General features: G+C 33.8%; 1 protein-coding gene across 3 annotated transcripts; it reads left to right on the forward strand.

Moving 5' to 3' along the window:
• LOC126678215 (thioredoxin O2, mitochondrial-like) lies at positions 1–26,492 on the forward strand. Of its 3 annotated transcripts, none has more exons than XM_050373117.2 (6): positions 2–325; positions 410–460; positions 530–612; positions 18,456–18,500; positions 25,047–25,159; positions 26,246–26,492. In XM_050373117.2, the coding sequence occupies exons 1-6, from the start codon at positions 94–96 to the stop codon at positions 26,253–26,255; spliced, it is 534 nt and encodes a 177-aa protein (XP_050229074.1). In that variant the 5' UTR covers positions 2–93; the 3' UTR covers positions 26,256–26,492. The 3 variants fall into 3 exon arrangements, with proteins under 3 accessions (XP_050229075.1, XP_050229074.1, XP_050229077.1); XM_050373120.2 differs by having other exon boundaries at positions 5–325; positions 25,065–25,159; XM_050373118.2 differs by lacking the exons at positions 25,047–25,159; positions 26,246–26,492 and adding an exon at positions 20,036–20,343 and having other exon boundaries at positions 1–325.
• The last annotated feature ends 670 nt before the right edge of the window (positions 26,493–27,162 follow it).

Below are 27,162 nucleotides of genomic sequence, written 5' to 3' on the forward strand. Positions count from 1 at the left end.
ATCATATATCTTTTTGCCTAGCTATCTTCTATAAATTTCCAAACAAAGGTCCAAAACTGAAGGGGAAAAAAGTGCAATCACAGAAAACAAAAAATGAGGGGAATTAGCATGATGGTTTTTTTATTATTGAATTTGTTTTGTCTTCATGAAACCACTATTGCACGTCCAGAATCCATTTCCTTATTAAAACCATTGTTTTGTAATGATTACATTGCCTCCAAAGTTGATCAATTCCAAACAACCCTTTGCCCACCACCAGATAATTCTAACTTTGTGACCATTAAATCACTAAAAGAGTACAATACCGCACTGGAAAATCTTGAAGGTTAAACCTTTTAATTTCTTGTCTGGTTTTTATTATTTATATTTCATCTGCTTAAGGTAACAATGCTACCTGTTATTTTATCAGACAAGCGTTTGCCAGGGATCTTGTATTTCACTTCTGAGTGGTGTTTGTCCTGTAAGTTCATGCTCAAAGATTACCTTATTTTAATTCATGTTTATAAGATCTGAAGTACTTGTTGTGCAGGCAAGTCCCTCTTGTCTCCATTTCTTAAGGAGGAAAGTAACAAATACTCTGATGTTACAACGTATAAGATCGATGTTGATGAGGTATTAGTTAATGGTTTTTTCCATGATTTCATTTTTGTGCAATCACTTATTTTGATGTCTAATTTGATGATTCCAGTTAACTTAGGACTTAGGATTACATGAATTGCTATGCAAAAGTTACAGATTTTACATGACTCAGCCAAACTAACAAAAGAAATCCGACCTAAACTGATAATTTTATTTTAAGGATAAATCGATGGGCTATTAAAAAAAATTAACCGAACAAAGATATATAGTATAAGTTTATATGAGTTATATATTTCTTGTGTTCCATTTTATTGTCATTTTTACACTTTTTAATATTCTAAAAAAATCACTTTTATATTATTAACATTGTTTTTTTTACCCTTGATATTAATGAGTTTATTAGATAAAAAATTAATGATGTGTTTGATTATATTTTATTTCCAAGACAAAAAATGATATAAAAGAAAATATACTTATCACATTTAATGTATTTTAATATGTGTAAAAATAAAAAAAAGTTCACAAATCTCTTGAAAATGCATGTTAAATATGACACAAAGAACTAGATATTTTTAAAGTTGTGACATAGAAGTAGGATAGGCAATTAGAAAATTTCTTAACAATTTCCCAATCAATAAAGAAAAATTATTGTACGCAACCGTTGTGTCATGTCATTCGTGCAACAAACCAATTGTGTGTTAGCCATGTGAAAAAGTTAATGATAAAAATTAAGCAATAATTAAAAGATTCCTGTCGCATATGCTCATTGACTTGTTGTAAATATGACATGGTACAATCAATGCATGGGATAAACACTCGTCAATAAAATCAGGAATGCTTTCAACTATATCAGACCTAAAACTCTCATCAGATGCTTCATAACTTTCAAAAACATATTAAAACAAGTAAACAGTGTCAAGCATAAGATAAGTGGAGTTCCACCTAGTTACAACATCAATACAAATATACTTTCTGGTGCCAAGTTTGGCATCAGAAGCAAGGTCTGTAAATTTCTTAAGTCTAGATGGACTGCTCCTAATCTCTAACTTTATTAACAGAGCTATTCATTTCTTTCAGGCTATTAGATACAACCAAATTAATGACATGTGCAATATATTTTATATGCAAATATTCACATCATGATACATCAGTCCTCAAGAAATCATTTTTTTCTTAAATGCACCAATAGCAGTGTTATTATAACCAGCATTATTCATAGTCATTGTGTAATCATTTTTAAGACCCCAAGCTAGCAAGCAATTTTCAAGTGTTTTACATATGTTGTCCCATTTATGCCCACAAACAGGTGCAAGATTTATGATTGTTTTATGAAGCAGCCAATCATTATCTATCCAATGGCAAATTACACACGTATAATTAAGGTCAAATGACTAAAAAATGCCAAATCTATCATAAAAGTTTCACAAAAACAAACCTTTCACTTTTATCCAATTTGTCATCAAACGCGTGATTTTATTTCAATTCTGTACAACTACAATTTTTCTTATGTGGCACTGATGTGTGGTATGTCATATTAGCACCACGTAGGCGCCATATGAGAAAAATTATATAGTTGGATTATTGAAACGAAATCATACGTTTCAAGACAAATGGGATAAAATTAAAAAGTTTGAAATTTTGTGAAATTTTCATGAAAAGTTTGACTTTTTTTGTCATTTAGCCTATAATTCACACGGTGAATACTAGTCCATGTGTCTATTTGGATACTAACTCTTTAACTCCCACTTTTCAAATTATTTTTCAATTTCAATCTTTCATCAAGAAACATTTGATAGCAGTCTTTGTTAACAGTCCATCTAGAAGGAATGTGAAACTTATGGCATGCAACACTCATTAATTTCTTAAAACCCATACCCTCAAGAAACTTAAAAGACAGTTCATCAATAATTAGCATATAAACCTTTCATTTTTAGGGTTTAGGAAAATTTCTAAGAGGGGTTTAAATATACAAGGCTAGGCGACACCGTTTTAGGGGAAAATAGTGGGGGGGGGGGGGGGTATTAAAACAACGTAGTTTAGGAGAATCGGTTGATTCGGTTATTCAGTCGGTTCGGTTTTTGAAACTCTCAAATCAAATTATAAACCAAACTCCAAGTTTCCCTTATTTAGAAACCAAACCAATTCAAAATGACCAAACAACCGATACCCACATTTAATTTCAGTTTGGTTTAGTCCAATTTGTCGATTTGGTCTGAACCAAGAAACTACTTTTTAAAAAAACTGAACTAAACTAAAAAAAATCAAGTTGGTTCAGTCAGATTTTTATTTTAATAATTTTTTATTGGTTTACATTAAAATATAACTAAATTTTTTATGTCTAAAATTGAATTATAGTGATTTTTTTTAATATTAGAGTAAACTGAATTAATCGTTTTTAATTTTTTTTTTATTTTGAAATTTGACTTTCAAGTTTTAAATTTTTTGAGTCACTAATTAAATAGTATTAATTTTTGGATTGATAGAAATTTATGATATATTGTCTTAAATATTTTAAATAAGAAATACCAAATTTGATTTAGAGAATTAAAAAATAGCTTTTTACACAGATAATCAACGTTCATTTTTTTAATTTCAAAAACACTAATCTCATTTTATATTATCGAATATGTTTTATATTTTTTTCTAAGGTTTAAATGCACCAAATATTACTAAATTTTGCGTGCTTTTTAATATTCGATATAAGCTTTTAATTTTGGAATAAAAATATAAGAATTTTCAAAAGTTTGCAATTAAGACAATGACATCGTTTTGGATGTAAAACGGCGCCGTTTTAGATGAAAAACGACATCGTTTTTTATGTAATATGGTACCTTTTTTTAAAGGAAATACAAACATGTTTTTAATTGCAAAAATTGAAAAGTTCATGTCAAATATGTCAAAATTAATAGTTTATATCAAACAACAAAAACAAGTGAAAGTCGGTGAATTTTAGTGCATTTAATCCTTTTTTTAACCTCCTCCTTTTCCTTCTCCTTCTCCTTCTTCTTCCTCCTTTTTTTTTATTTTCTAATATTTATCACCAATTATATTCTCCCATCACCTTCGTCATATGCCATAGTTGTTCTTTTTTTAATATTTGAAATTATCGCTTCGTTTGACTGTCACCGATGTTTTCCCCAGCCTTTCTTCCAGATCTGAAATTATTGTATGTTCCACCACTGCTGTTAATGCTGCCGTTTTAACTCCTTTTTTCCTTTTCTTTTTAAGATTTGAATGTTTCTTATCATCACGGTATCCATTTGGCATTAATGTCGTTGTTCGTCTTCTTTACTTTTATGTATTTTTTTTAACTACGTTTTTCACCATCAAAGTGATAAAAAATCATTTTTAATATATTATACTACTCTTTCATATGACATTAAATACAACTGTGAATTTCTTAAGTTATATTATGTTACTTCTGCATCTTAATTGTGTTTTATTGTGTTTTCTTAATTATGCAGCACAATTTGTTTATGATGGTTGATTGTTGAATATTTTACAATGTTACAGTGTTGTAGCGATGTTAATCATATGTTGATTTTCAGTTGACATATGGTTAATCTTATTAATTCGTAAATCTACACATGTTGATTTTGTGTTGGTTTTCAGTTGACATATGATTAATCTTGTTAATTTGTAGATGGTCTTTAGTTGATCTTAGAATTGATAAAAAAAAGATAATATTATACGTAAACAAATGTTAAAAAATTAAAAAAAATTGAGATGGAATATGTATATATTGATCTTTGGTTGGTATTTAGTTGATTTTAAAATTGACGAAAAAGACGACAATACACATGAACAAAATTGAAATTTAAATATCTTATACATAGTAAGTGCAGAATAATTATGAGTAAAAAATAAATCAAAAAAAATAGAAAAATGAAAGTTAGTTAAACAAAATTTAAAAATTTAAAGACCTAATGCCTTAAAAAACTTGACTCTTTAACCTCTTTTGGCAATGACTGCCAAGAGAATCTTCATTTTCCAAATCATCTTCATCGAGGAAGATGATGAGACCCGATGATGATGAAATTAATTTTTTTAATGATTTTTAATTTATTTTCTTTTAAAGATAAAATTAATTTTTAATTTTTTAAAAATAAAAATAATTGAAATTTGTTCGAGCGGAGAAGGAATAAATTATGGTTGGGGGCGGTTGTAGAGTCGGAAGTATTTACAAAAAAAAACTAAAAATTTTCTTATTATTCTTTAAATTTATGGAAAAAAATAGTTTTTTTGTGTAATTTGTGACATTAAATGCTATTTTAAATATACAGTCGACTCTCTGATAATTAATGGGTATTATTATTCGCCGCCCAAAATTACTACCCACCGCCCAATTTTTTACCAAAATATCCCTAAACCATCTTCAGCTAAAAAAAAACTCAATCCTCTCAACTCAACTAAAAGCCCGACAAATAACCGAGCAAATTTATAATAAAAATATCAAAATCACCTAAAAATAGAGGACGGTAACCTCTAATAATTAATCGATTTTTAATTTTTTTATTTTTTTATTTTTTAAATTTTTTTAATGGGTCATCGTCTTGATTTGGCGATGGACTCTATGGGCCATCGCCAAATCAAGGTGATGGCCCATAGGGGCCATCGCCATCTGAGGGCGATGGCCCATTAAAAAAAACAAAAAAAAATTAAATAAATAAAAACCGATTATTTACCGGAGGTTCCGTCTTTTATTTTTAGTCGATTTTGACATTTTTATTGTAAATTCGCTCGGATATTCGTTGGGTTTTTAATTGAATTGAGAGAATTGAATTTTTTAAAAAAAAACTGAAAATGGCTTAGGGGTATTTTGGTAAAAAGTTGGGCGGTGGGTAGTAATTTTGGGCGGTAAATAGTAGTCCACTTTAATACACATGGTGGATCAAAAATTTATTAATTATTAGAATTATTAATTTATTTAATTTGTATAAAAAAATTATAAAAAATATTTTAAAACATCTACATTAATAGACCTAATATTAATATTATATTATAAAAAAATAACTAAATACACTTTATAATCACTCAATTTAAAAGAAACAATTTTATATTCAATTTAAAAAATATCAATTGATATCAAGTCAAAAAATAATTATTAAGAAGTATTCATAAAGTAAAATAATTTTTAATATTTTTTATACTAGAGATACTTTACTTATTTTAATTTGTTTATCTAATAACGTCTTTTAAAATTTCTCAAAAGAATAAGAAAGCCATAATTTGATGGTCTTTTAACTTCCACTTTATGAATTAAGGTTAGTATTGCCTCAAATAAATCATCAATTGTTATATATTTCTTTAAAAAAATCTCTCTAATAATTAATATTCATATAGAATATATTTTAAATTTTATTAATTATTAAATAATAGAATTATTAATTATCCGACGTGGAACGAAGTTGGTTCTCTCAATTTTCTATTAATTATTATAATTATTAATTTATAGAATATTAACTATTAGAGGGTCGACTGTATGTTAAATATGAATAACTTTTTAAAAAAAAAATGAAAAAGGTCAATTTAATATTTAAAGGTATAATTGAAATGAGAAAATATAAAATAGGATAAAATTAATAAATTTTTAACATCAGAATATGATTGAAAATGAGCTAAAAGTCAAATTTAAATTACCCTATTTAGTATATTTTTGGTTGATTCTAAAACTGGCAAGAAATTGTACCTGAAATATAAAGGTTCATGTATTATAGCATTTTTTGTACAGAATGTTCTTGCACTATTATTATGTTCTTCCGATCCATCTAAATATCTAATTTTTGATCTTTTTTTGTTTTTGTTTTTTCAATCCCTCTATTTAAATTTTTTGTCCTCCAGTCACACAAAATGACTTAAAAATCAAATATTAAATAGAGAGGCTGATAGAACAAAAAATAGTACGAGAACTTTTTGAATAAAAATGGTACAATATAAGACCTCTGCATGAATTTTGCCAAAAAAATTCAAAAAATTATAAAAACAAAATTAAAACTAAATATAAGCTTAAATGCACCAAAATCACCAACTTTCGCATGTTTTGTATATTTAACATAAACTTTTAAATTTGTCAAATTTATATGAATTTTTTAATTTTTGCAATTAAGACCACGTTTGCGTTTTTTTATTTTTTGAAAAACGATACCGTTTTACACCTAAAACGATGTTGTTTTACATTCAAAATTGTCACGACCCAATCTCAGGGCCGAGACCGGCGCTAGGGAATGGGAGTGGTTGCTCCGAAACCCGTAGCAAGCCTAAAAACGTAAAATAATTTTTCGCGAAATGTAAACGTCATGCATGACATAAGCAAACACGTGTCATGCAGAAGCACACATGCCAGGCACACATATCCTCTGGCAGTCACCATATATAAATAACGCAGCAAGCGTAAAACGTTTGAAATTTTAAAACGTTAGAGTAATATTTACAGAAAACTATATATTACAGCTGACTCACAAAATACTTATCTACTGCAGCTCTAAGAGTAAAGTATTGTTTCTTTACATACTCAAAAATACAGACTTCTGGAAGTAGGATAGAAGTCCGTTGCTTCAAAGCGTCTTTATCCTGAAAGGAAATCTGTGAGGGGTCAGTATATTGGGATATACTGAGTGAGTTCATACATTTACTAATAAGTATTCAAATAAAACATAAAATCGTAATCAATCATATGCAGCCAAGTACAGGATCCGATTGAAACCTTAATCCTCAAACATACTAATAATCAATCGATCAACCCAATCATAAATATCAATCGCGAGTCCAACTCGCTGGTGGCCCAGCCACTAGATACGGGGACTTCCAGACTACACCGTAGCCGAGTTCACTCTGCGTATCTAAATCATAACTCAATCGTAAATTTCATATTCATCATCAGCTCCCAGCTGAGTTATATCAAAACTGGTGATCACACAGTCCTATTGTCGCCCAATAGGTAGCACGTTCCATCGGATCAATACTGGTTTCAAATCCAGCATATGCAATTCATAAAAAGAATTCGCATATAAAACATGCAATTCAAATATAAAGCAATATATAATAATTGCTTAAATAAATACTTTAAAAGCAAATCGTATAAACTCACAGAAAACGCTTATCCAAAAATACGTCGGGGATTTAGAAACGTCAAGCTTCCCGAGCTCCTGGTCCAGCTCCTTCTTGCCTCGCTGGATCTAAAACAATTTCAAAACATTTGACTCACATCAGAATCCTATTCTAAGATTGACTCTAGACTCAAGACTCGACACGTTTCACTTTCATTAATCGTCGTGCTTCTCACGCATATCCCAATAAACGATATCAAACTCGTTTACGGATCGCAATTTACTTCTAATTCAATCTTCTTATAACCTCATTAGGTTAACTACTATTCGATTTCCGATTCAATACGTGAATTCCATTGATTCAATCGAGGTACGAAGACTCAGGGTGCGAGAATCGAAGGGTGCACGCTCGTGCAGGGAGGTACACGTTCGTGTACCTTGGTACACGTTCGTGTACCCAATGTTGGTACACGTTCGTGTACCTCGGTACACGTTCGTGTACCATTGATGGTACACGTTCGTGTACCACAAGTACACGTTCGTGTACCACAGTACACGATCGTGTACTGTCGTGCACGATCCCCCGGAATCGATTTCCGGGGTTTCCGACCTGCTATATACGCAAAAACGCTCCAAATTCAACCAAAACGCATATTCCAAGCTCAAAACGCTATATACCAATCCTATACTCGATAAAACGATAAAATCGTTTCGTGGCCTAAAACTTTGAATCGATATAACTCAAAATATAATCAACGAAACGGTAAAACGTCAAGCTTACCGTGATTACCCGTCGAAATACGATCGTTTGGAGTTATAGAACGTCGGAAACGGACGAGAAACGGAATCGAGCGATGGAACCGTACGAAAACAACGGTGAGAATAAGGAAAAGAGAAAGAAGATGAAGTCTGGATCCTTCATCTTACTGATGAAGGTTTCCTATATATATAATGGTCAACTTACCATCTGGCCCTTGAAACTTTTCAAAACTTACAATTTAGTCCAAATCAAAATCAATTAATCTTTCTATTAATTCATATACGTATTATTTATATCCAAATAAATAATACTAACTTAAAATATAGATTTTCATCGAAAATCCTCAAATCTCTATTTTCGGGCTTAATTGGCTAATTTGCACTTTGGTCCCTAAACTTTGCATAATTTGCAATTTAGCCCCAAAATGCTTCCACATCCAACTTTTCAACATTAACTCCTTAAATCCCGCTAATTGACTCATTAGATTTTATTCTTGAATTTCCGATATAATTAAATTAAATTCTCCTTAATTTAATTTATCGAAAATCTCTACACGTGGCACGACTTAATTACCTTAAAATATTTTGGGGTATTACATTCACCCCCCCTTAAAATAAATTCGTCCTCGAATTTAAAATTTAGCCATGTACCTTGGGTAAATAGATATGGATACTTCTGCCGCATATCCTCTTCTGTCTCCCACGTGCACTCTTCTACGGATTGACTTCTCCAAAGAACTTTCACCATTGGAATTCTCTTTGTCCGCAATTGTCGTATCTGCGTATCGACAATCTGCACTGGCCGTTCTTCGTAAGTTAGTTCCTCGCTCACGTCCACCACTTGTGGTTGAATTATTCGAGAAGGGTCTGGTACATACTTCCGAAGCATGGAAATATGGAAGACCGGATGAACTTGCGACATCTCCTGTGGCAAGTCTAGCTTATAGGCAACGGAGCCTATACGTTCCACGATCTGATACGGTCCGACATATCTCGGAGCCAATTTACCCTTCTTTCCGAAACGAATTACTCCCTTCATCGGTGATACTTTGAGAAACACGTAGTCTCCAAGTTGAAATTCGATATCCTTCCTTTTGGGGTCCGCGTAACTCTTCTGTCGACTAGAAGCAGTATTCAAACGCTGCTTTATCAACGGTACTTTTTCTGACGTAATCTGGATGATCTCTGCTCCAGTGAGCTTTCGTTCACCGACTTCATCCCAACAGATAGGGGATCGACACTTGCGACCGTATAATGCTTCGTAAGGAGCCATCTCGATGCTTGAATGATAGCTGTTGTTGTAGGCAAACTCGACTAGAGGTAGGTACGTATCCCAACTACCTCCGAAGTCTAATACGCAAAGTCGAAGCATATCTTCTAACGTTTGAATCGTCCGCTCAGACTGACCGTCTGTCTGAGGATGAAACGCAGTGCTGAAATTTAATCGTGTTCCTAACGCGTCTTGTATGCTTTTCCAGAAATGAGAGGTAAATACGGAACCTCTATCTGAAACGATTGACACGGGAACTCCGTGTAGGCTCACGATTTTATCGATGTAGATCTCTGCTAACTTTGCTGCAGAATACGTCGTCTTGATAGGTATGAAGTGTGCTGACTTCGTCAAACGATCCACAATTACCCAAATAGAGTCGAACCCTTTCTGCGTCTTGGGTAAACCGATTACGAAATCCATCGTGATCTGCTCCCACTTCCACTCCGGGATGGGTAACGGCTGAAGAAATCCGTAAGGTCGCTGATGCTCCAATTTGACTTGCTGACAAGTCGGGCATTTCGCCACGAACTCTGCGATGTCTTTCTTCATTCCGCTCCACCAATACGTTGATTTGATGTCGTGGTACATCTTCGTGGAACCAGGATGAACGCTATAGATCGTTCCATGAGTCTCCTCCATGATCTTTTGTCTCAAGTCTTCCACATCTGGAACGCACATTCGATTACCATACTTCAAGATTCCGTTGACGATACTGAAGTCTTGACTCTTTTCTTGTTGAACTTCCTCAATTAAATGCTTCAATTGAGGGTCGTCTGCTTGCAACTCTTTGATCTGATCTATCAACGTCGATCGTATCGTTAACTGAGCCATTAGGTTTCCGAGAGATGAGATCTCAAATTCAACCCCTTGGCTAAACATTGTATGAATCTCGTTAATTAATGGCCTCCGCCATATCGTTGTAACGTGTGCGAGACTTCCTGCCGACTTCCTGCTTAAGGCATCTGCCACTACGTTGGCCTTGCCCGGATGGTATTGTATCGTGCAGTCGTAATCTTTCAGTAATTCCATCCACCTCCGCTGTCTGAGGTTTAACTCTCGTTGGTCAAAAATGTACTTGAGACTCTTATGATCTGTAAAGATCTCGCACGTAGCGCCGTATAAATAATGTCTCCAGATCTTTAGCGCGAAGATCACCGCCGCTAATTCTAGATCATGCGTCGGGTAGTTCGTTTCGTGCTTCTTGAGCTGTCGCGAAGCGTATGCAATCACTCGACCGTGTTGCATAAGGACACATCCTAGTCCAACTCTTGACGCGTCACAGTAAACTGTGAATCCTTCCGTTCCTTCTGGTAACGCTAAGACTGGTGCCGTTGTCAGACACTTTTTCAGTTTCAGAAAACTGAGTTCACACTGGTCCGTCCAGTTGAATTTCGCGTTCTTTTGAGTTAGCTTCGTCAAAGGTACAACGATCTTCGAAAAGTCCTGTACGAATCGTCTGTAATATCCCGCTAAACCAAGAAAACTTCTAATTTCCGTAACTGATTCAGGCCGCTTCCATTCTATCACAGCTTCAATCTTCTTTGGATCAACCTTAATGCCGCTTTGTGAAACCACATGACCTAAGAAAGCCACTTCCGTTAGCCAAAATTCACATTTAGAGAATTTGGCGTAAAGCTGATGCTCTCTTAACTTCTGTAGTACTATCCGCAGATGTTGAGCGTGCTCTTTTTCTGTACTCGAATAGATTAAAATATCGTCGATAAATACGATCACGAACTGATCCAAGTATGGTTTGAATATTCTATTCATCAAATCCATGAAGGCTGCTGGGGCGTTCGTCAATCCGAATGACATAACGAGGAACTCATAATGTCCATATCGAGTTCGGAAAGCAGTCTTTTGTATATCATCATCGCGAATCTTTAGTTGATGATAGCCTGATCTCAGGTCAATTTTGGAGAAAAACTTCGCTCCTTGTAACTGATCGAACAAATCGTCGATTCTAGGTAACGGATACTTATTCTTAATCGTCACCTTATTCAGCTGTCGATAATCGATACATAGTCGAAGCGATCCATCCTTCTTTTTCACGAACAACACTGGTGCACCCCACGGGGATACACTCGGTCTAATAAAACCACGATCAAACAATTCTTCTAACTGATCCTTAAGTTCTTTGAGCTCTGCTGGCGCCATTCGATAAGGAGGTATCGATATCGGCTTCGTGCCAGGAGCCAATTCGATACAAAATTCAATCTCACGATCTGGGGGTAATCCAGGTAATTCCTCTGGAAAGACGTCTGGATATTCCGATACAACTGGTACGTCGCTTAAGTTTACACTTTTTTTCTCCACGTCTCGTACTACTGCTAAGAATCCTTGACATCCCTTCTTCAACATACTACAAGCTTTAATAGTTGAAATGATACTCGTAGAAGATTCCATCTTATCGCCCTGAATTAAAACCGCTTCAATTCCAGGCGTGTTAAACGTCACCGTCTTCTTTCGACAATCCACATTGGCGTAGTGTTGAGCTAGCCAATCCATTCCCAGTATGACGTCAAAAGCTAAAACCTCAAGTAAAATCAAGTCAACTAACAAATCTCGTCCTTGAACTTTCACAGGACAAGATGGATAAACGATACTAACTTCCACACTTTCTCCAACTGGGGTAGCTACGGATAAGGGATTCCTAAGATACGCTGGTTGCACTCCTAACTTACTAGCAAAACTAGGCGAAACAAACGAATGCGTAGCGCCCGGATCAAATAAAATTAATGCGTCTTGAGAAGCGATAGGAAAGGTACCTTGCACCACCGCATTGGAAGCCTGAGCCTCCTGAGGATTCAGTGCAAAGACCCTAGCTTGACTCCCGCCAGCCTGCGAAGTCTGGCCAGTACCGCGTCCTCCGCCGTTTCTTCCTCCACGATTTCCATAGCCACGGCCTCTCTGGCCAGTAAAGGTACTTCCAGTCTGATCATATCCTGACGCTATCTGCTGCGCGGTTCTCTGCTGCTGATAAGAAGGCTGTACTACAGTAGTCATCGAGCCTTGAGGCATCTGCCTCGGACAGTCTCTAGCGAAATGGCCCCGTTGACCACAATTAAAACATGCTCCACTAGCAGTGTAACACGCGCCGTAGTGCCTCCTATTACAGTTCAGACATAAAGGAACTCCGCCTCCCATGTCACTCATCGATCTGGCACTAAATCCGGTGCCTGAAGCACTGACTCTAGTTCCATACCGAGCTCTCTTATTTCTCTATTGACGTGATGGAGGTCGAGAATAACTCCCAGCATATGATCGGGTAGGTGCGCTATGTACGCTGCGAAACGTATTATCTCTCACAGGTGCAACATTGGAAGGGTCAGGAATTCTTCCAAAACGAATCAGAGAAACTTCCATTTGCCTAGCACTATCAATCAGTTGCACTAAGGTTCTTCCGATATCAGACGTCAGACTCACAAATTCCGCTCCTAGACCCTCTACAAACCTCGAGTTCACTCTAACAGGGTCTGTAGTCAGGTCTGGTGCAAACCTACTCACTCTGGTGAACTCCGTCACATACTCCTGCACAGACCGATTGCCTCTACTCAGGGTCAACCACTGACTACGATAACTCTCCGTTACCGCATATGGTAAAAAGTATTCCCTAAAGTGGTTTGCAAATTCAGCCCAAGTCATAGTATCCATGGTTGGCTGAATATGCTGCTGAAACCAATCTTTCGCAGGTCCTTTCAATGACATTTCCACCATAATGATGGTCTGTCTCTCATTAGCTTGCAGGCGTCGAGCATTACGTTCTACTTCTTCGAGGAAATCGAGAGCATCGCCTGTACTGTCAAACTTAGTTGGCTTGAGGCGCATATAAGCCAAAACGATATCTCGGTCAGTGAAAGCCACGTTACGCAACTGTTGCTGCTGTAGTTGCTCACGATGCATATTCTGCACCTCAGCCTGATTGGCTTGCATAGCCGCAATTCCCGTAAGGAACTGATTCAGATCAAACCCCAAAACATTAGGTTGCTGGGCTTGGGCTTGCGCTTGCACTCCAGGTGCCTGCGCCTGGGCCTCTTGGCCACCTCCTCCTCCGTGAACAGAAGACTCATCTTGAGCTTCTGGATGGACGTCATGCGCCCTTTCTATAACATTACGTGCTGCAGCGGCAGCTCGCTCTACTTCTTGTTGTTGGTCAGACATCCTGACCAAGACAAACAGCGTTACCTAGCCACATAATCGCATATTATCGCAAACGCATACCGTATAACACGCGCATCTCATCACATGCGAACACACACATAAGACAGACTCACAACCTAGAGGGAAAGCTGAAAGTTTGAAAATCAAATGAATACGTAACAAAGACAAGACTCGAGTCCTATATGCTGCAGTAGAACCCTAAGAAAATCAATCATTCTTCTAACATAAGCAATGGTAACTGGACCATGCTCTGATACCAACATTGTCACGACCCAATCTCAGGGCCGAGACCGGCGCTAGGGAATGGGAGTGGTTGCTCCGAAACCCGTAGCAAGCCTAAAAACGTAAAATAATTTTTCGCGAAATGTAAACGTCATGCATGACATAAGCAAACACGTGTCATGCAGAAGCACACATGCCAGGCACACATATCCTCTGGCAGTCACCATATATAAATAACGCAGCAAGCGTAAAACGTTTGAAATTTTAAAACGTTAGAGTAATATTTACAGAAAACTATATATTACAGCTGACTCACAAAATACTTATCTACTGCAGCTCTAAGAGTAAAGTATTGTTTCTTTACATACTCAAAAATACAGACTTCTGGAAGTAGGATAGAAGTCCGTTGCTTCAAAGCGTCTTTATCCTGAAAGGAAATCTGTGAGGGGTCAGTATATTGGGATATACTGAGTGAGTTCATACATTTACTAATAAGTATTCAAATAAAACATAAAATCGTAATCAATCATATGCAGCCAAGTACAGGATCCGATTGAAACCTTAATCCTCAAACATACTAATAATCAATCGATCAACCCAATCATAAATATCAATCGCGAGTCCAACTCGCTGGTGGCCCAGCCACTAGATACGGGGACTTCCAGACTACACCGTAGCCGAGTTCACTCTGCGTATCTAAATCATAACTCAATCGTAAATTTCATATTCATCATCAGCTCCCAGCTGAGTTATATCAAAACTGGTGATCACACAGTCCTATTGTCGCCCAATAGGTAGCACGTTCCATCGGATCAATACTGGTTTCAAATCCAGCATATGCAATTCATAAAAAGAATTCGCATATAAAACATGCAATTCAAATATAAAGCAATATATAATAATTGCTTAAATAAATACTTTAAAAGCAAATCGTATAAACTCACAGAAAACGCTTATCCAAAAATACGTCGGGGCTTTAGAAACGTCAAGCTTCCCGAGCTCCTGGTCCAGCTCCTTCTTGCCTCGCTGGATCTAAAACAATTTCAAAACATTTGACTCACATCAGAATCCTATTCTAAGATTGACTCTAGACTCAAGACTCGACACGTTTCACTTTCATTAATCGTCGTGCTTCTCACGCATATCCCAATAAACGATATCAAACTCGTTTACGGATCGCAATTTACTTCTAATTCAATCTTCTTATAACCTCATTAGGTTAACTACTATTCGATTTCCGATTCAATACGTGAATTCCATTGATTCAATCAAGGTACGAAGACTCAGGGTGCGAGAATCGAAGGGTGCACGCTCGTGCAGGGAGGTACACGTTCGTGTACCTTGGTACACGTTCGTGTACCCAATGTTGGTACACGTTCGTGTACCTCGGTACACGTTCGTGTACCATTGATGGTACACGTTCGTGTACCACAAGTACACGTTCGTGTACCACAGTACACGATCGTGTACTGTCGTGCACGATCCCCCGGAATCGATTTCCGGGGTTTCCGACCTGCTATATACGCAAAAACGCTCCAAATTCAACCAAAACGCATATTCCAAGCTCAAAACGCTATATACCAATCCTATACTCGATAAAACGATAAAATCGTTTCGTGGCCTAAAACTTTGAATCGATATAACTCAAAATATAATCAACGAAACGGTAAAACGTCAAGCTTACCGTGATTACCCGTCGAAATACGATCGTTTGGAGTTATAGAACGTCGGAAACGGACGAGAAACGGAATCGAGCGATGGAACCGTACGAAAACAACGGTGAGAATAAGGAAAAGAGAAAGAAGATGAAGTCTGGATCCTTCATCTTACTGATGAAGGTTTCCTATATATATAATGGTCAACTTACCATCTGGCCCTTGAAACTTTTCAAAACTTACAATTTAGTCCAAATCAAAATCAATTAATCTTTCTATTAATTCATATACGTATTATTTATATCCAAATAAATAATACTAACTTAAAATATAGATTTTCATCGAAAATCCTCAAATCTCTATTTTCGGGCTTAATTGGCTAATTTGCACTTTGGTCCCTAAACTTTGCATAATTTGCAATTTAGCCCCAAAATGCTTCCACATCCAACTTTTCAACATTAACTCCTTAAATCCCGCTAATTGACTCATTAGATTTTATTCTTGAATTTCCGATATAATTAAATTAAATTCTCCTTAATTTAATTTATCGAAAATCTCTACACGTGGCACGACTTAATTACCTTAAAATATTTTGGGGTATTACAAAAATGGTATCGGTGTTTTAATTACAAAAATTGAAAATTTCGTATTTTTTTTTGTCAAAAATAAAAATTTATATTAAATATGCAAAACACACAAAAGGTTGTGAATTTTGTTATATTTAAACCTTAAATATGATAAATAATAAATGCATGAATATAATGTGAGAAAATAATTAAAAAAATGGAAATATAAAATTATGTTTAAAAAAGTTTTTAAAAAATTAGCCAAAAGAAACACTATTAATATTGAAATATATATGAAAAAACAAACTCTATAAAAAGCCCATAAAAAACTCGAATTGAAATATTAAAGAAGCACAAGATAATAAATTTTAAGTAAAATTAGACTGAAAACTCGGGTAATTGATTCTGACCATCATTTAACTTTCGAGTTTTTTCATTTCAGTCACTAAACTATTTTTTTTTTCATTTTAATTACTGAACATTTATTTTTTTTCATTTCGATATTTCAGACCAAAAATGCTTAGGTGGCAGCCGTAAGTTGACATGTGACAACCGTATTTTATAAGTTTTACTTTGAAAATTTATCAAACATACATAATTTAACTTTGAAAATGACTTTTTAGATCAAATAATGCACATATGGCAAATTTTCAGGTTAAAAAAAATTAATTCCGGCTGCCACCTAAGCATTTTTGGCCGGAAAATATTAAAATGAAAAAAATGAAAGTTCAATGATCAAAATGAAAAAAAATAGTTTATTGACTGAAATGAAAAATTTTAAAAGTTCAGTAATCTTCAGAATCAATAACCCCTGAAAACTCATATGACTCATGTTTAACTTAAACTGGTTATAATAATATAATCTAATTCAGTTAAATTATAACCCATTTTAATATGTCAGATGACTATCAAAATATCAAATCTTTCATAAAAGTTTTATAAAATTTTAAATTTTTCAATTTTATCCAATTTATCTTTAAATGCAGAATTTCGTTTCAATTATATTCAACTCTAAAATGGCACGTGATTTTTCTTAGGTTAAAAGTGTAAATAAGTTCTTAGATTTTTCTCCAAAAATATATACACCCTCAAATTTAAATCGTTTCAACTTAATTTTTAAATTTAAGAATTTATTTTCACTTTTAACCTATTATTTGCCATTGTGACATATGTGTGGCATGACATCAACGCCACATAGACGCCACACAAATAAAAATATGTTATTTTAGAGTTGGCCATAATTAAAATAAAATCTTGTGTTTCATGATAAATTGGATACAATTAAAAGATTTGGTTGTGAATTTTTATTCAAAAATTTGGCATTTCTTATTCATTTGGCCTTTTAATATTACAATTTAGTTTGAACCACTACAAGCTTGTAAGGCAACTAATACTAAATATGGACATCCCTAATTATGATAGTTTCCCTAATTGTGATAGTTTTAATATTTATTCAGACTGAAATATGTGAGTACCAATTGTTTATTGAAAGTACAAATATATTTATGAAGAACAAATCTCTCTAACATCCATAAAGGTAGAAATTGGCATTATTTATAGAATCTTTACTATTATATTTTAACTATTTATTTTATTTTTAACTGCATAAATTTAAATACCTTAAACATCCATGAAGCCTGAAACCAATGAATAAAATAAACACAGTGCGGCCATTAGCATATAACAGAATCTCTACATTTGTATAAGTAAAAGTTGTATGCTATTATGATAAAGTGATGCATCCATTAAGGTTATTAATACAAAATATTGTCATACAAGACCCTTATTTAGAAATTATACACCTTTAAAAAGGCATCCCCAGCCGCCTTATTTTAATCTTTCGTTATAATACATTGACGAACATAATTATTAAAGGCGCGCTTAAGGCATAAAGTGTGAGAGGTGTTATGTGTTGCATTTGTACGTTTATTCTTATTGAGCTCTTAATTCTAGAATTATTTTGTGTATTCTTAATTTTTTGATGGAATATGACATTTCTTTTATTATCATGGTCCTTCCCAATAAATTTTATTGTATATATCACATTTTCATGTGGAGTTTGTGTTCATGATGGTAGATTTTTGTCTTTTTATTTTGTGGTTATGAAGTTATTGTTTGTTTATTATGTGTTGTGATAAAATAAGTAGTCATGCATTGAAATATTATTGAAACTTATTTTATGAACTTGTTGCAGGAAGACCTTGAGAGTGTATTGAGCCAATTACGTATTAGTTCTGTGGTAAGTTTGTTGTTTGCTTCTGAATATTGATTTAAACTGTCATACATATGCATGTCTGAAAAACAACTAACTATATTTTTGTATCTCTTATTATTTAATTTTATGAGATTTTTTATTTTGTTCGATGGTAAGTACTTACACTTGCAATCAAGCAGTTGTGAGATTTTTTGTTTTGTTATTAATGTTAAGAAAATGTGTATCCATTGTAGAAATGGTTTTTAATTTTAATAAAATAAAAATTTGGAGAAATTTTATTTACATGGTAAAAATTTATTTTCATGAATCTCACTTTATTCTGTGGTTTTAGTATTTGCTTCCTCAATTATTTTTTCTCTTTATACTCCTATTAGATATTTTTTCTCATTTCATACCTCAATAAATATCGATTAGCAGATCATTTTTAATTGTAAAGTCATAAAGTGGCGGCCATAATTTGCAAGAAAAGTAGCTCTTTTGATTTTTCTTATCTAATATGCTTTCACAAATTGTGCTAGGTGTCGATGTTCAATCTAATGACTTTAAGAAATTTTACTTTGTAATAATCTCTAATGATTTTTTTTCTCTAAAAAGAAATCATCTCTATTGGTTCTCCATTGTTACTCTCTTCTATTATTTTTTTGGCTCTACAGAGCAGCCATCTATAGTTTTTTCCTACTTTTTTTATGAATTTTTCTTTGTTTTTCTCTTATTACAATAGAGAGAATATGAACTTTATTAATCACAAATAAAATGTTTGATTACAAAGTTTGAGATAACTGTTACTCCTATTTATACTAATCTAAGAAAGCAGAAAAAAATCTTACTAACTATGCTGACTAGACTAGATTCTGTTACAAAGGAAAAACGCATGTGATCCTTATGAGTTGTAACACGAGAAGCATGACATTTCTTGCTGATTAATTAAATTAATAGAAGAGCTAATCTTCATGAACCTTGAGAGTTGCATAAAGCTTGAGAGCTGAACTGGACTCTGATAGCCCCCTCAAGTTGGAGCATAAATATTGATGATGCCCACCTTGGATAGAATCAAGGATAAAGCTGGAGTTGGCTAAGCTTTAGTCAGAAAATCAGCTAGTTGAGCTGAGCTGCAAACTGGAAGAAGGCGAATAAGACATGCCCGCTATCTGACAAAATAATAATCAAGTTCTATATGCTTGGTACGCTCATGAAAAACATGATTTTTGCTATTTGAATAACAGATTGATTGTCACAGAATGTATTGACTGGTTCAGTGATGAGAATCCCTAGATCCTTGAGAAGATAAGTCAACCACTGAGTCTCACAAGTGACTGAAGCCAGTGCCTTATATTCAGCTTCATATGAGGATCTAGAGACTGTCTGTTGCTTTTTTGATTTCCAAGAAATTAATGATGAGCCAAGAAACGTACAATAACCAGTAATATATTTTCTAGTATTTGGGCATGCAGCCCAGTCTGAATCACTAAATGCCTGAAGCTTGAGAGAGTTTTGAGAGGGAAAGAATAAACCTTGACCTGGAGCAGCTTTTATGTATCTCAGTATTCTATGTGTAGCAGATAAATGAAGATCAATGGGAGCTTCAAGAAACTGCGATAATTATTGTACTGAGTAGCTCAAATTTGGACGAGTGGTGGTCAGGTAAAGGAGCCTTCCAACAAGTCTTATGTACATGGTGATGTCAGAAAAAATAATGCTGCCAATTTTTGTGAGTTTAGTAGCATGAAGCATTAGAGAAGATACATGTTTACAACCCAAAAATCCTACATCTTTGAGAATATCCAGTGCATATTTATATTGACATAGAGTGATGCCTGAGGAAGACCTTGCTACTTCTAGATAAAGGAAATATTTGAGAGAACCAAGCTCCTTGATTTGAAATTTCTGATTCAAATAATCCTTGATGGACTGTATGAGTGCCAAATAGCTGCTTGCTAGGATAATGTCATCAACATAGACAAGCAATGCAATGTAATCTCATTTTATGTTAAGTGTAAATAAAGAAGAGTCAGCAAGAGAATACGTAAAACCTCTTTCTATCAAAGATGAAGTTAACTTGATATTCCATTGACGACTTGCCTATTTTAATTTATATAAGGACTTAGTTAATTTACAGATTGCATTAGGAACATCACTGTGAAAACCATCTGGTAGTTTCATGTACACCTCCTCTTGTAAATCTCCATTCAGAAATGCATTATTAACATCCAATTAATGCAAATGCCAGTGTTTAGTAGATGCAACAGCTAAAAGTGTTCTAACTGTTGTCATCTTTGCAACATGAGAAAATGTGTCTAGGAAATCAATTCCTGGTTTTTGTGTGTAGCCCTTAGTCACTAATCTGGCTTTATATCTGTCAACAGCACCATTAGGCTTATATTTCAACTTGTAAATCCACTTACAACCTATAAGTTGCTTGCTATGAGGTAATTATGATTTTCCAAGTATTACTGTGCTCTAAAGCTGCAATTTCAGATTGCATTGCTGATTTCCATTCAGCATTTTGTATAGCTTCCTTATAGGTCTTAGGTTCCTGTGTGTTTATAATGTTGCTGGCAAAAGCTTTATAGGTGGAGGAAAGATTATGGTAAGAAAGAACAAATGAGATAGAGTGTGGTGTGGAATGGGACTGAGTTGGTAAGATTAGCAAATAAAGTCTTTATATTTAGAAGGAAACGAAATATTTCTAGCATTTTTCCTAAGAAGAGGAATGGATATAGGTGGTGGAGAGGGATTGTTTTCAATACTGCAATCAAGTACATGATGTTGAACATCAAAGACTGAATCGTACTGGGGTTGATTAGAATGTTTAGGAGCTGGACTGTTGGTGAAAAATGGTTTTGTGAAAGGAAAGACAAACTAATGAAATATAACATTTATGGAAATGCTTAGTTGATGAGTTTGAAGATTATAAAATTTGTATCCCTTAGTGCCATAAGAAAAACCAATGAATATACAAGGTTGAGCTCTAGGATCAAATTTAGTCATGTGATTTGAGATGGTGGAAACATAACACATACATCTAAAAACTTTAAGATTATCGAATGAAGGTTCATTTTTGAATAGACATTGAAATGGGGTTTTCTCATTGAGCACAGGAGTTGGTTAATGATTAATAAGATAGACTGCATGAATCACACAGTTTGACCAGGATTTCAGATATAGATTTGCTTGGAATCTTAAGGCACAAGCAACATTGAGTATATGTTGATGTTTACGTTCAACTATACTGTTTTGCTCTAGGGTGTAGACACATGAAATCTGGTGTTGAATGCCTTTGGAATTGTAGAAAGAAGACATGCTAAATTCAACTCCATTTTCTGTTCTTATTGTCTTTATTTTAATGGAAGATCGAGTTTCAATCAAAATATAGAAATTTTCTATTATCTGTCTGGTTTCAGACTTGTTTTTCATAAGGAATATCTAGGTGTATCTATTATGATCATCTACTATTTTTAAGAAATAGTAATGACCATGCATAGATGGGGTGGCTAAGGGTCCCCAGATATCCATATGAATAAAATCAAAAGAACTTTTTAAAACATAAGTACTCAAAAGCTAAGTTTCTTTTGCTTTGAAATTGAACATATATCACAGAAATCTTTACAAGTACTTTGAATGTTAGAGTTTATTGCATTCAAAACTTTTATTCTAGACAAGGAAGTATGGCCCAATCTAAGAGGTCAAACATCAGATTTTGATGGAATTGAGACTGCATCATTGAAAACAGTTGAGTTGTGTTGGGAAGTTTGAAGTTAATAAAGGCCATTTTTCTCTTCAGCTATTCCAATCATCTTCCAAGATTGAATATCCTGAATGAAACAACGGGTTGGTTGAAATAGAAAACAACATGATAAGGTTTTGGTTAGTTTACTGGTAGAGATCAGGTTGAAAGAAAAAGATGGTACACACAAAACATTTATGAGGACTAATGCAGGACTTATTTTGACAGGGCCTACATGTGTAATAGGTAACTGAATTCCATTAGAAAGTTTAACAGAAGAGTTAGGTATGGTTGTGTGTGTGTCATAATAGGAAGTAGAACATATGATGTGGTCAGTTGCACCAGAATCAAAAATCCATATAGATTTATCTTTTACCACATTGGAAACAAAAGAGATACAAGCTATAATACCTGAATTTATGGCAGTGTCAAAGTGAGATGTCAATGCATTGAATTTAGAAACATGGTTGTTTACTTGATAGCTAGGAGCTTCAGGTTGAATCATAGCCAATATTTTCATATATTGATCATGTGTAAAGGATATATTCATCATGTGATTTTGATTCTGCATTTGATCCTGCATCATACTTTCATCATTTGGCATGTTCATCATGTCATTTTGATCATAGGTCTGATCATAGTTCTGATAATCCTGCTATTGTTGTTGTTCAAAAGAATTAGCATAGAATTGACCTTATGACATATTTACAGAACTAGTAATCTGCTTTCCTGGAGGTTTTAGAGCTGGATGTCCTCGACGGTATCCATGTTTCTTGAAACATTTCTCAATGATGTGACCAGAAGCTCCACAGTAAACACATTCTAGTAATTTGTTAGTGTTGAACTTTCTTGGATAAAACCTCCTTTGATTGTTAAAGGTACCTGGTCCTCTAGCATTAAAATTTGAATTAAAATGATTTGGCCTTGCATTGCTATAAAAATATAACAGGTTCAGCTGTATTAGCTATATCAGAAACATCAGCTTGTCTCTCTTGTTGAATAGCCAATCCAAACACTTTATTGATCTTGGGCATCCTTCATAAGCATTTGAGACTTTAAATTTGCAAAGTTCTCATTCAAACCTCTAACAAACCGAAGTGTGTAATCATTTTCATAATATGTTTTCATTCTCATATAACCTCCTTAGTTGCACTTATCGTTGCATGAACAAATAGGAAAAGGACTTAAATGAACAAATTCATCCCATATAACCTTCAAATTAGTAAAGAATTCTGTAACTGAGATTGAACCTTGTTTGAGAGAATATATTTCTTGCTGAAGCCTAACATAACCTCCCTGAGAAAACCTGTCCTTGAGATCATTCCATATCTCCAAGGCAGAACCAAAGGATATAATTTACCATCCATGAAAGTACCATTGTGTTACATCTCTCCCATATTGGATACAAGCGATCATCAGTAGTAGGAGTGACAATAGAACCATCGATAAATTTCATCTTGTTCTTTGAAAGCAAAGCCATGCGCATAGCTCTTAACCAAGTATAGAAATTTGATCCACTCAAAGATGGAGAAACAAGTACTAATGAAGGATTTTCATTAGGATGCAGATAATAAGGACTAGAATGTAATTCTTCAGGTTGTAAATGATTCATATTTGAGAAAATTGAACTGCAAATCCTGTTTGGATGCTGAGAAAAGGCAAGAAAGTTAAAAATAACTGTTTTCTGCAAAATTTGTGAGATCAGAAAAACAAGAACATCACCATGATCGCAATCAAGGAACAAGAATATGATAAAAGTTTTTACTAATTCATGAGAGAAATCAGAGAAAAATAAAGAAAAAAATATGTTTCTCGAGAAAATGACAGAGTTTAAGCTCTGATACCATATTACATAGAGAGAATATGAACTTTATTAATCACAAATAAAATGTTTGATTACAAAGTTTGAGATAATCGTTACTCCTATTTATACTAATCTAAGGAAGCAGAAAAAAATCTAATTATGGTGATTAGACTAGATTTTGTAACAAAGGAAAAACGCATGTGATCCTTATGAGCTGTAACACGAGGAGCATGATATTACTTGCTGATAAAGTAGATTAGTAGAACAACTAATCTTCATGAACTTTGAGAGCTGCATGAAGCTTGAGAGTTGAGCTGGACTCTGATAGCTCTAGCGCATGTTTTTATCTAGTGTTTATGAAATAATAGAGTGATGAGGTGGATCAAATTGTCTTAATAATATGGAGTGGGGAGGTCACTCCCGAGCCCTGCCATTATTTAGGAATGAGTTCTAGCTCCTGCATCCCAATGAACCTCATTACTATCTTTAAATTATCATCTCGTTTGTACATTTTGATTATTGCTTAGTCATTAATTCTCTCTCTGAGCATTGGTTAAGGTGGTCAAATATGTGACTAGATAACTATAATTATATAGTTATACAAGATATCTTCGTGATGATTTTTATTTAAATATGGACTCATAAGGTAAAAAAGGCCATAAAATAAAGTCATTATTTAATTTTTTTCTTTTGCAATTAAAGTATGTTTGTTTGTGTTGAATCTTTTTTTATGGAAAATGTTATTTAATCCACTATTTTATACCGCCTTCTTTAACTCACTTTATGTGAGAGTATTTAATTTGTCCAATTCCCCTCTAAAAGTGTATATCTCAAAAAACAACTTTAAATACACCCACTATTTGATTGTCACGTCAGGTGGGTTAATTAAGGTGGTTAAAAGGAGGGTTATGTAACATTATTCCTTTTTTATGTTTAATTATTTATTCTAATTTGGGTGCGTGCAAGTGCTACTTTGGCCATTAATTTATTGGCTTGTTGAATTTTTAATACTTATCTATTATCACATGCACAATATATTCAGATATGCCTCATTTTGCAGCCAATACTCCATTTCTTCAAAAATGGAAAAAAGGCAAGTGAAGTTGTTAATGCCGATTTTGCAAAAATAAAGAGTACAATGAAAGAGCTCTATGGGTAATTTCTTAACTGATTATTTTCTCTTTTGTTTATTTTTATGTTAAGACATCGCAAACTATTACAAGGAAAAATGAAATTTCACCATGACATATAAACTGTATATCTTGCTTTAGCATGATTTTAAATTTAGTAAGAAAAGTAAATATAACAATATAACATACAATATGATATTAGCTATATTATAGACCTCACTTATGAGATATATAAAATTACGAAGAAATTTAGGCATTAATATATATTATGTACAATGTCTACATTTTGAAGTACTATATGTATACAAATTTTTTAATTTCACTTTTTATGCTCTCTAGAAAAGTTGAAATATTAGACAGACATATGTATAAAATTTGGTTGGGTCTTATTGGTTACAACTGAACTAAATATAAGATTAATGAATAATAAAATGAATTACTTAAGTTTATACTGTATAGTAGTCATTTATATTATTTGAGGTGAAATTCGATCTATTTAGCATTAATACTTATATATACTTGATATAAATTTCTTGATAACATGAATAATTATTTTGGAATTTGTCTCTAGTAAGACATAAGTGGCATGCTGATAAGCAAATATGCAATAGTTTTTGAATTCAACAAGCATTTGTCTGCCCCATGCCTCATGGAACTTTGCTAACTATTTGGGGTTGACTGTTGTCTCTCGTTGAACCACAATATCCTAAATATACAAAAGGTACAAATAATTTAAGTAATTTTAGACTTGAATAATGAGTTTGTTTTCTAAAAATTAGTTATGATTTGTTTTCCCATATTTCATCCTATCTCAAAACTAAATGCAGAAATTTTGAAAATAGTGGTCTTAGAGGAGAATATGTGTTAAAGGAAAGACTGGGTGTACATAATCCTTAAATTTTGATTAATTTTCTTTTGACTAACTCATTCGGAAGTCGATTCCAACTAATTTACGCATGTTCTTAATACCCAGCTTATGTTGCTTACTTGGATGTACTACTTTTAAATATAAGTTTCAAAAATAAGTCCTGTAAATTTTCTTATGGGTGAGAAATAAGATGTAAACTATTTCAAATTCCTTACTGAATGCTTTTTTTGTTTTGTTTTTCAGGAAACATTAAATTGAAAATAAATTTGAAAGAGCATTGCATCATCTTATGTTTATAAATCAGTTTTGCAATGGAACAATGTGTTTCCCATCTTTTTTGTAATTTCCCCCTTCTCAAAAATTTTATGAGGAACTGTTTATGGATGAAGCAATCTTGCTGTAATAATGCTTCAAATTCCAAACTTGGAGACTGTAATATCATGTACTTTTTCATCATATTTTAGTTTGAGTCTCCGACGTGTTTGTCAAATTATTATGTTTGTCGGTTTATGTAGTTTTGCGTGTGATGTGTCTTGATATGATTATTGATGTTTGAAATATAATTTGTGTGTTATTGGTGATTCTTTATGTATCGGGATTAAATTCATAGTGTTTTGTATGAAAAAAGAGTGTACAATCATATGGTGTGCACATTTGTTGGTCATTTACTCCAAGAGTACGGCATCGCAACTCGTAATAAAATGGACTGAAGTCCGGGTATCGAACCCACAAGGACAAAAGGATTTGACGAGAATGAATTGATTTTGAATCTCAATTCGTTTAGCATAAAAGGTAGATTATTCCATAAACACTTTAACAACTAATGAAGAAACCAATTTGTACCAACACAAGCAATTAACATCAACTAATCACTAATACTGATTTGACAACGGGAAATCAAAAACAAAGAAATCAATAAGTTATAGGGGTTGAAATTACGTTTAGCTCATGCAATCATGGAACTGTGCGGTATGGCATCTAACTAAGGTCGAGTTGTTCCTAAAGCGTTGTTCGCGCTCTCTCGAACCTTAAAAAACAACAAAACCGAACCGAGAAATCAAACACACCTAACTCACTCCCGTGATCCTAGGCACATTTAATTAAACAATAACTGATTAATAATCAACTCTACGGTCACCTAAACCCTAACCCACTCTTAC

The sequence above is a fragment of the Mercurialis annua genome, linkage group LG4 (genome assembly GCF_937616625.2).
Source record: "Mercurialis annua linkage group LG4, ddMerAnnu1.2, whole genome shotgun sequence".
NCBI lineage: Eukaryota > Viridiplantae > Streptophyta > Magnoliopsida > Malpighiales > Euphorbiaceae > Mercurialis > Mercurialis annua.